Source organism: Cheilinus undulatus, linkage group 13 (assembly GCF_018320785.1).
Source record: "Cheilinus undulatus linkage group 13, ASM1832078v1, whole genome shotgun sequence".
Taxonomy (NCBI): domain Eukaryota; kingdom Metazoa; phylum Chordata; class Actinopteri; order Labriformes; family Labridae; genus Cheilinus; species Cheilinus undulatus.
Window position 1 is genome coordinate 32,140,230 of NC_054877.1, and position 11,702 is coordinate 32,151,931.

The 11,702-nt window shown below is 37.7% G+C and overlaps 1 protein-coding gene across 1 annotated transcript in view; it reads left to right on the forward strand.

Annotated features, from left to right (window-relative positions):
* The window catches only part of LOC121519702, a 29,233-nt gene that overhangs the window by 15,735 nt on the left and 1,796 nt on the right, over window positions 1-11,702 (forward strand). The window contains 6 exon segments of the mRNA XM_041802527.1: window positions 6-209; window positions 280-441; window positions 5,395-5,552; window positions 8,949-9,221; window positions 10,578-10,749; window positions 11,016-11,057. Of these exon segments, the coding sequence (XP_041658461.1) occupies window positions 6-209; window positions 280-441; window positions 5,395-5,552; window positions 8,949-9,221; window positions 10,578-10,749; window positions 11,016-11,057 (1,011 nt within the window).

An 11,702-nucleotide genomic window follows, 5' to 3' on the forward strand; every position in this document is an offset into this window, starting at 1 on the left:
TCCAGGGCATCATTGACATCATCTTTGTGATCGGGGTGAACCCGATGTCTCAGAGCTCACAGAGCATGCTCTATAACCCCATGCTGATGATGTGTCAGAACATCCAGGGTAGCCCAAGCATCAGTGGCAGTGTGGGGGCCGGTTTTCCAGGAGGGTTCCCTATGTACAATCAATACCTGCACCACTACTGCTACATGGACCCTGAGGAGGTAAGTTAAATTATTCTGCTCTGTTACGCAGTGTGCCTTTTGTTTTCTATCATTTACTTTCTGTTCTCAGGCCGTGGCATTAGTGTTGGGTTTGATGGTGGTCATAGCCCTGTCCTTCTCTGCTTACTACGCCTACAAGACCCGCAGCAAGATTTGGCGACACGGCAAAGCCAATGTCTTATGGGACGAGCCACGGAGCAGATTGTCTGAGGGGCAGAACGTACAAGATTGGGTGAGGAATGGGGGCCAAGTTTCATTTTCTTGTAACATCTAAACTTAAGGGAATGATTTTGGTGTTTTTGTAGTGTAAAAAAGTGATGAAAGGACTAAGTGAGTTAAAACAATATAAACTACATTATGCACTCAAATCCAAAGCTTCTACAATGCTTTTAAGTTCCAGACATGTTCCAAGCCCTTGGGCAACATGACACATTTATAAGTGTCTCATGTCTTACTAATGACCATTCGTCTTGACAAAAACACATTACCTGCTGCTGTTTATCTTTGGCACTCCCAGGTTTCACTCTGGCTGATCATTAACCAGACTAGTGATAAAGCTGCACAGGCTGAATGTTATAAAACAGAGAAGCAATAAACATTATAGGATTTCCTGAAAAAGGAAATGGGTACGGCAGTCTTTTAGAGAAAGTCATCTTACAGTTAAGAGACAGGTTTTAGGTTTCAGTTTCTTTGAACAGGTGTTATTTCATGTTAACTTCCTGCTGAAAATCAAAACACAAATATTAAGGATGGGGGAAACAACTGAAGACAAAGGCTTTGATTATGACTCAAAGTGTCTCAGAAAATACCATTGAAGGTAAAGTCAGCAAAGTGTGTTGAAGTAGTTGCATCTTACTGCTATAGTTCTGCTTAAAAACGTATCTTTATTAAGGAACCATACAGATGTGGAACAAGTTGCAACACGTTTCAGTGATTCTGGTTTTGAAACAGACTTAAATAGATACTTATACCTCTGTATGACCAAGAAACAACATAAAAACAACAACACAAGTTTGATGATTGATAATTTCTGTCGTTATTTTATGCCTGGCTCCTCCTGCAGTGGGGTAGGTGTCAACACACAGCAGTAATAGCTTTTTTTATCACACCAAAGATTATTTTAAAATGCATGTTACAAATTTAAAATAAAGAAGGCTGAATCTTCTGCCAAACTACATTACTCACACATAGAAAAGATGAGATCAGCTTTAAGTAGCTTTACTAATGTTTGATTTTTAGTATTGTTATGTTGCAAAGATGAATATTCACAAAACATTTTGATCTGAACACAATGATTTTTATTTTGGTGTCATATAAAGAAATTTAGAGCAGAAGTGGAACTTTCAATTCATCCATTGAGGTCCATTAAACCTGCAGCATTCATGCAGATTAAAGTGAGCTTGATAAGCCATTGGTTGTGCACTTGCGCAGTTTGCAAAGCATAGCTGTTGTCTACGATAACATTATACTACAGAGATTAATAGCTATGGCTCACACAATTTAATTGAAAGCACTAGCCATTATTCTAATATTTTACATTAGCATTTTCATTTTCTTTTTGTAAGATTAGCCCCCCCTTGTGGCTGCAGGATGTTTCTTAACAGAATACATACTTAATCATTTCTTTTGACTTAATAACTGATGTGAAAAAGAGAGGTTGTAAATGGATATGGGTGTGAACAGTGTATATTTTTGTCTACTTCTATTCCTTGGTAGTATGCATGTAGCTGGTTTGCAAACCCACAGAGGAGAAGAAAGAAGAAGAAGCTACCATAGTAACCACTTGGGTCATGACCTGAGCGAAGAAGGTTTGATTTTTTGTCAGCAAATAAGTCTGTCCTGCCACAATCGGCACTTTTTAAATAGTTATTTACACATCAACAACAACCCTATTTGTACATACATCTATGTGCGACTCAGATGTGATGTGCTGACCTGTGCTGTGTGGACATGACCATTCAGACGGGAGACTTTTATTGCCCTTGCAACTCTGCTTGCTCTACAACTTGTTGTCATCTGTAAGATGAGTCATAACAGGCCAATGGGTTGAGATTCTAATCATTTCCACCGTGCATTGAGGAAAATGTGAACAAACTACAGAGTATGGGCAAGACATTTTGTTTTTATGTTATCATATAGCAGACACAACTTTCCGTCACATATCGAGGCGTTCATACCTCATGCGTGCTGTGCCAGAGTCCACTTGAATCACACCCAAGACCACCTCTCCAAATGGGCCTGGTGCCTGAGCACCTTAGATGCTCATTACTTCAAGTGATGGCTCTAAATCACCTGTAGGTGTGTGTGTGTGCCTAGTTGTTTGTCTCTATATGCCAGCTCTGTGACTGACTGGATCCCAACTGGATTGTGGATCCCATCATGCTTCATGCGAGGATCTGAAAAGTCAGCATTCTTATATGTTTTCTTAAGTAATCTTATAGGTTGTAAGCCTATGTCAAAGCTCAAGTGTGATACAGAAGTGAAAGCTGACTGTTTGTACTTCACAGCAGCAGCCTTATGTGGTATTTAGTAGTGATTAATGTACTAGGGTATCAGTGTACTATGCATGTATCACTATGTCTCATTATAGAGAGAGAGGAAACACATTGAGTTAATCCTGGGAGGCCTTGGCCCACATACATCCCATCACTGCTGAGCGAGACGCTTCATGGAGACGCGGGCTGTATTCTGGGCCACTCTTGTGTCGTGGTGAAGACGCTTGCCTTGCAGGGAGGCATGTATAATGTATGTGGCATGTATAATGTATAAAAAGGGTAGCTTTGCCTCAGTGTTGCTGTGTGAATCCCACAGAGTGTGGTGGCGCTAAATGATTCAGGATGAGAAGGAACTGCTGCAGATTAGACTCCTGGCTAAGAAGTCATTTCCTAGTGGTTTTTGCTACTTTTTTATTTTTCAGAAAGGAGAGTTAATTGGGGCAAAAATGTGGGGTAAAAATATTAGAAGCAAGTCCTGCATTATACTAGATTGGTACATATATCGGGTTGAAAAAAAAAAGTCCAATTGATTTTTATTTACATATCCTACTTTACCAAAATCAAAGAGGAAACTGATAATTGGTTAATCATTTAAAGGCCAATTTACCATGAAAAACAGTGCGGAGATATAACTTTGGGGTCCAGAAATGAACTTATTACTTTGTAAACTATTATAATTAGGGATGCCACAATACACTTCACTTACAATAACATACAAATGTCATGGTACATGACACAATTTTATCAGGATATTTTACAGTTGTAAATTAAAAAAGTCCAAAGTTACTGTATGAAAAAGTATGATTTTTTTAAACATTTTGAGCTTATAAAGTAACAAAGAAAGTACTGATAAGTTCTACCTGAACTGCTGATGTCAAGCAAGAGAAGCTAAAAGCAGACAGAAACTTCTGCTGGTTAAAAAGAGAAATGCAATACATATACATATTTAGGGTTGTCCTGATCAGCATTTTTGGCCCCCAATCTGATTTTTTAATATTGAATATCTACCAATACTGAGTCCTAACCCGATACTCATACTTATCTTAGAGTCTCAATTGTTTTTGTTTACAACAATGGCTGAAGTAAACAGAATAACTACTAGATGCCTCAAACTTATTCCATCTAACTTAGTACAGCCAACATTGTTTAAAAAACATAAAATCACATTACTACTCAGAATGGTGTATTATCTCTGTTTCACTTTAATAATCTGTCAAAAAACATAAAGTTACATATTCACTTAGTGCAGTGTTTGAATTTGATCAGAGAATCAAAAAATCCACTTTAAAGTGGTCAAAACAGCTGACACACCTGAGCAGTCAAAAAGTGAACTCCAATAACCTCAGTTTCACTTAGAGGTGGTGAAAACAGATTCAGTAGTCACAATAACAAATTAATTCAATAAATGAATTTGAAATATTACAATTCCACTTAGAAGTGGTAATTAACTTGACTGTATTAATCACAACAGAAACTGAACTCAAAAAAATGAATTCAAAACATCCCAACTCCACTTTAAAGTGGTGTAAAAAGTTTAAGGTGAATAAAATCAAAAACATCTGAATCATACAGATTCATGTGAAATCAATCAGCCTTGTAAATACTGACTGAACTGAACATCACAGGATAATGCACTCTAAAGATTTACACGGACCCTGTTGTTCTGCTGTAGTATATTTGAGTCCCTACAGTTCTTTTCCTGGATTTTAACCATATACAGCCACAGAGCATCCTCAGACTCCCTGGTCATGATATCTGTTTCATAGGCTGCTTTTCCAGACATCTTCATCTGGATCACCCTCATCCTGTGCTGCTGCTCTGACTCAGAAATAGGCCAAAGACTAGGAGTTATTAATAATGCATTACACAATATGACAGGATTATATGAGACATTATGCAGCTTTAAGTGTGGGTTATCTTTTGAGTGTTTTCTTCTACGTATTATTGTGAAGCCATAATTACTTTTTTGCTCGTTCCAGTTCTGTGGTTTAAAGGTGTTGTAACATTATTTTTTTGTACTGCAGGTGTTGACATTTCCTGTTAGATAAGCTTACTGTGCTGTTTTATCTTCTGATAAACTAAAGAACCGCAGTGCTCTGCTGCATGTACCAGATAAATCACAAAAATTCAAGAGCCAAAAATGTTTGCTCCACTGATTTCCCTTCTGTCTCGATCTTTCCTTAGCATGCTCAGTCTCACTATTCTTGGTATAACATACATTGAATTTCAGATAAAGTACAGGAAATTGTTCTTGTGTCATGTCTTTTTTTAACTATCTAAAAGAAAGAATTTGAGGTGAGACACTGATTATTCTAGAAAAAGAAAAGGGACTTCTTCTCTCTAGTTTTAAAGCTTGTGGTACAAATGTTATTAATTTTAATGCAGTGTGTTACATTGTAGCTAAGGCCTTGTGTGCCTGTGTGTGGGTGTATGTTTGTCTGTCATGCGAACATGTCTGGCATAGACAAAACTCTCTTTATTGGAGCATTTAGAGCTCAGAGTGCTGTGCAGAAAACCCTCCCGGTATCTACTCATGCACACTGTTCATGTGACTGATTTTGATCAATTTTGTAGGGAAGAACACAATTTGTATTTATTTTTGTGTTTTACCTTACAAACCTTTGCTGCCATATCGTTAGACAAAAATTATTCAATAGGATCCTGATTCACCTCTTCTGTTATTGTTTCAGGTGGACCATGTTGGAGATGCACGCAGCACTCAGCAGGCACCAACTGTCGTCGTATCAGAGAGAGCGACTGCACCTGAGCTGAGGGCGGAGAACAGTGTGGTCTCCTACGGCAACAGGACAGTTAGCATCCACAGTGAGGGGAATTATAAAAGCAACATGTGAGTGTCAGTGGCTGCTGACGAGAGTGTGAAATAAACATACAGTAGGATTAAGACAACGGAATTAGAGAAGCAGGACATCAATTAAATTACCAAAGCAATCAGTCAAGACGATATGGGTTAAAACACAATAAAATACATTAAAACTCAGGCCCACAGAATAGATAAAATAAGTTAAAACCCAGGTAAAACCAATTGGACCAAGTTAAAACTCAGTTAAAACTAAAACCTAGTTAAAAACCAAGAAAATGAAATAAATTGGGCTAAAACTCAGACACAGTGAAAGTGCATTTATAAAAAGGTATTTTTAAGAAAGATTTGAAAGAGGATGAGGAATTTCCCAGTCTGATCTCAGGCAGATTGATCCAGAGAGTGGTGGCCCTGACTGAAAAGGCCCTGGTCCTCAGCCTTGATGGTTAAACAGTAAAAAGACTCTAGGGCTAGGACCTCAGGGTTCCACCGGGGTCATAAGGGGAGAGGAGATCAGTGATGTATGTGGGGCAAAGACCAGAAGATGCTTTAATAATGATAATTAAAATGTAAAATAAATTCTAAAAGTAACTGAGGGCCAATGAGGGGAGGCTGAAATAGGAGTGGTGTAGTCTCTTTTCCTGGTTTGTTAAGGAGTCTGGCGGTTTCATTTTGGACTAGCTGTAATCTATGCAGATTATGTTTTGACAGGCCAGAGTACAGAGAATTACAGTAGTCTCGTCAGGATGAAATGAAGGTCTGCATTATTGTTTCAGGGGGATTTCTGGGAAACAAGTGACTCATTTTTGAGTGTTTTCTGAGCTGTACTTATCCAAATTGAGATTATTAACAAAAATAACCTGAAGATTCTTGTAACTGTGGGAAATGTTTGATGGTAGAGAACCAAGTGCTGGGTTATATGGGCATTTGCAGTGTCTGGACCAATAATGATGAAAGTTGTGGGATATTCAGTTTATAATATATCTGTGATACAGTGTATAAGTGAAGAAATTTGATCTGGGTTGTTATGGCTAAAAGAAAGATAAAGCTGAGTGTCTGCATAAAAGTGGAAATGGATATTGGCAAGGTCACAGAACTGGCCCTTGAGGTACCCCACATGAAAAATTCACACTTGAAGAGTATGAGTTTTAAATGGCAACACTATAAGACCTCCCAGTTAAATAAGAATAAAACCATTTGAAAGCTAGACCAGTAAAACCAACCCACAGTTTAAGACGTTGCAATTAGATGATCAGCAGTGTCTGATGCAGCAGATGAATCTGCAAGAATGAAAATTAACGATTCTCCAGCATCAGCAGGCTTCATCAAGTCATTTATTATTTAAGTAAACCCTCTCTGTACTGTAGTTGGCCCTTAAACCAGACTGGAGCATTCAAATAAGCCACTGCTGTTTAAAAATGCAAGCAGCTGATTGGCCACTACTTTTTCAAGTACTTTTCAGAGAAATGAAAGTCTGGAACTGAGTCTGATATTATCTGTAGAGTTTGAGTCTATAGATGTGTTTTTAGGAAGTGGAGGAACGATTGCAGCTTTGAAAGCCGAAGGAAAAAAACAGTTAATAATTTTGCCTGAGTCCATTTTGAATGAGCTTTGGAAGACAACTGCAACCTCTGAGAGACTCTGCCTCTTCAAAATACTACTTCTATACCCGACCATATTACTGACCTGATGCCGATAGACCAGCTTTGTTACAAAATGCTCCTCCAGCTGTTTTTCATAAGTACCACTGTCCCAGCGTTTTGTGGCCCCATCCCTACTTTTTAGAAATGTGTTGTTGCTATCAAATTCAAAATGTACTAATATTTTTCATGAACTGATAAAATGTTTCTGTTTCAACATCCAATATGTTATTTATGCTCTATTGTGAATAAAATATGGGTTATGAGATTTGCAAATCATTGCATTCTGTTCCATTAAGACTTTACACAGTGCCACAACTTTTTTGGAACTGGGGTAGTGTACAGAACAGAGCAGCCTCGTTAGTTCTTTGCTGTATTATGAAAGCTTAATGAAAATCTTATCTGTCACTGAAGTAAAATGTTGTATGGAGAAAATTACATTAAAAAAAACTAGTATCCTGGCTGTGGAATTAGTGTTAGGTTTAATACACATGAAGTGGGCACAAGTTACCTGCTCATTTTCTGTATAACAAACCACCTGTATGAAATAAAATCTGCTAATTTGTTTGTTTGTTTTTTGGGCTCCCAAAAAAAACCATATATAAAATTGAAAATAAGACACAGATGTCAGTTTAGTTATAACTGTTTTAGAACCCATTTATTACCCATTTTATAGTATTTTAACTGCAATAAAGCCTGCTGTAGTTTTCAAGGTGCGATATTTATTTAACCTGAAACATGTCAAAATACCAGTTTGAAATTTTTTTTGCAGCAGAGATGTTATGCCCTACACATCAGGCAATCATTCAAATGTCATTTTATTCAGAATAGTTAACAAAAAAGCCTACTATCCTCATTTTTGTATATTTTTGTTTTAATCAAAATGAGAATTAAATAAAAATGATCGTGACCTTAAATACAATTCATGTAGAATTGCAATATGAGACACAATTATCACAATTGGATTTTTTTCCGGAATTGTTCAGTCCTATTTTAATCTATCTAATATTGTTTTGGTTATCGAATGATTCATTGCTCTTGCTTGATGAAAATACACAAGATGAGGAGCTTAAAAAATAATTGCATATTTAATTGCACTTGTTAACTTGTTGGGGGCCAAAAACGCAGTTAGATTGTTTTCCCAAATCATTCAGCCCTAGCTGTGATTCAGGGTCAAATTAAAAAATAAGCTCAAAAGCTTTTGGATGACAATAAAATTTGTTTTGAATGTTATGGCTCCCAAACTGAAAATTTTGGAATATTTGATTATCCTAAGAAATTTAACAGAGTGCAAACGAGTGGCCTTTTTAGATTTACCCAACACTTTATTAAGCACCACCAGGCAGTGGTTTCTTTGTATCTTAATATTATTATTACATAATTAATTTTCAATTCAACTTGATGTTAATTTATTTTAATTATGGTCCCATTTAGAGTGAAATAAACCATGACAATGTAGTGGCTGATGGGTAGTTGAACAAAAAGGGTAATGCAGCTGACTTAATCGTCTCCATATATAGTATGCAGTTGTTCCAATTCACATTTCTAGTAAGATAATCACATTGCTTTGCTTAAACCCAGGAAGTGCTCATCCTTTTTTTAATACCTTGGTGGGAACATGACATACTTAAATTATTCTGATTTTTTTGGTTTACTCGGGCTACATAATACTTGATCCTCTCAAACAACATTTGAGAAAACTTGGCATTTGCTCTTGAATTTTGACCTTTAAAAAAAGTCAAATATAATACCAATCATGTGATTCCTTTTTCTTCCTTTACGACAGTTTCTCAGCAGACAACAGTAACGGTCGAGGTGCAGAGCCTCTGTACCAGAACAGCCAGGTGATGGTTTGCTCCAGCAGCTCCTCGGACCAGACCGACAGCATCAGAAAAAATCACCATCATCGTCATCCTCGTCATGTAGAGAGGAAGCAGAAGGAGGATCCCGCGCACAGGCCTGCTGCTCAGGATGTGATGGAGTCCCAATATGAGACTGGTTACACCACAGGAGACACTGGGAATGAGCTGGACCGGGACCATACTGAACACCTGTACAGGTTGGCATGTTCACACCGCAATCCTGGCATTTTTGTTTTTAATAAATGATGTGTGCAAAGCAAGATACATTTATTTAAACTTCTACACAGGTTGTATTACAGTACTACCCTGTTATTTGTTATATAAAGTAGACGATTAAATGCCTCTGCCAGGCAGTAAAATGTCAGACGGTGAAAGTATAGTGGTGGGTCAAGATGAAAGGCCAGTTGAGTCTGTTTCTGTCTCAACCTTGTACCACCAAAATTGATTTAGTTTATCCTTGAGTCCTCTGACCTACAGCCTCCAAATTCTAATCTCTTCTGCGCTGAGTCAGAGTGGGTATTTGTGTAAAGTGTGAAAAAAAAAACCCTTTTCTTTGAATATTGCTTTCCCAAGAACGGCCTGGGTGAATGGATATTGGTAAACCCACAAACATATCAGCTCCTTCCCTTCCTGTTACAGATGGAGATGAAAATTAAAACTGAATTCAACACAAAGCTTAAGGGATGCAAGATATTATCAGCATGATGTCACTACCAGCAGATACTATCTTAAAATGTTAAATATCAGAATAGATCTGAATATTTCCACTGATATTTACAATTGGTATACTGGCTGTTTTGTAACCTGCCTATTAAAAACAAAAACGCTCTTAACCAAGTTGTGAAGTGGGTGAGTAAGCATATAGGTGAGCCACAACTCAGCATCCACGTTGTAAACCTGTGCTTGTGCATTAACAATTGTATCATGCAAAAGCACACTCCTTCCATCTCTGCCAGGGCTGAGGACATGTACCATGCTAGAGAATGGCACAGAGCACTAAAACAAACTGGACTTTGGGGTCGAATGTGATTAGATTGCCTGGTGTGAGTGCATGCTAAGATGCTTTTACTCCCTGTAAAGTAACAGAAAATTACTTTCCATCTGTCTTTTAGTTTATAAGAGAAAATGCTGAATTTCCAAGTTGTTTCATATCAACATAACTGTTTGCCATCAGCAGTTTGAAGCAAATAGAAAAACTGCAATAGTCAGCTGTCAGTTTAGAAAAATACCCAAAATATGATATAGCCTGTCCAACAGGAAGAATTACTTTAAAGGCAGTAATTTTCAGCATGCATACTGCATTAGGCATAACTGATAAATAACATCATTAATTCAGAAAATCTACACTGCCCTGAAAACCTTAGTAATATGAGTGCAAAAGAAAATGCTGAAGCACCACAGATACTGGCCTGCATCATTGCTGTCTTGGAGCCAGCACTTTTAATTATTTGATTTGATTTGATACCGACCTAAAAGCTCATCCCTTAAGCTGCTTCCTCAATAATGGTTTAAGATGAATAATTTCATGCCTTTTACTTGATGTCTCTCTTCAGGCTGTATCCAGAGATAACATCAGACGAGCAGAGGCGTCAGTACAAGAAGGAGTTTGACTCGGATCTGGCCCGCTACAAAAGCCTTTGCGCCCAAATGGATGACATCAGCGACCAGATGCACAAGCTGAGTCGAGAGCTCGACATGTTGGACAGCAGCTCCATGAAGTACCAGGTAGAGAGAAGCAAAACAAACAAACAAAAAAAACAGGAGGGTAGAGCACAGAGTGGAAAAATTCAGAGCAGCTTGCCAGGAGAATATTGAGTCATAGCTGTGCCTTTTAATTAAATCAAATAGCTGAGTGTGAGCCAGTGTGGCTGCCACCAAAAACAATGCGTGAACAAAGCTTAATTTCAATGTGTTTTATTTCCATAATTCTCCTTTATTTGTATTCTTAAGGTCAACATGAGTAAATGAGAGAATTTTTTTTCCATTTTTAGGGTGTGGCAGATGAATATAACCGACTCAAAGATCAAAAAAGGGTGAGTTCAATCAAATCTCTGAAATCAAAATGTAATATTTGTAGATGTTGGTAATTATGCTAATTTTCTAACTTGCTGACAGTAAAATTGAAAAACTTTCCAACCCAGTTCTGCACAGTAAAATATACAGCTACACATTTTAGATGTAAAGCTATTTTGGTTTCATCAGACCAAAGAACTTGGTTCCACTTGACCATGGACCTTTGGTGAACTCGAGAACTTGAGATTTAATCAGAGTTTTCTTCAACAGTGGCTTTCTCTTTGCCACCTTCTCATAAAGCTTTGACTGGTGAAGAACCAGTACAACAGTTGTATGCAGAGTCTCTGAGTCCCCATCTCAGCTGCTCAAGCTTGTAACTCCTTCAGAGTAGTCATAAGTGTCTTGGTGGCCTCTCTCATTAGTCTCCTTCTTGCACGGTCACTCAGTTTGTGTGGACAGCCTGATCTAGGCAGATTTACGTATGTGCCATATTCCTTCCATTCTTAATGATGGACTTAACTGAACTCTGGAGTATGGACATTTTTTATATCCATCCCGACTTATAAATTTCAATAACGTTATCTTTGAGTTGTTCTGAGTGTTCTTTTGTATTTATGGTGTAAAGGGAGCCAGGAATACTGATATACCAGAGACTGGAACTTCTA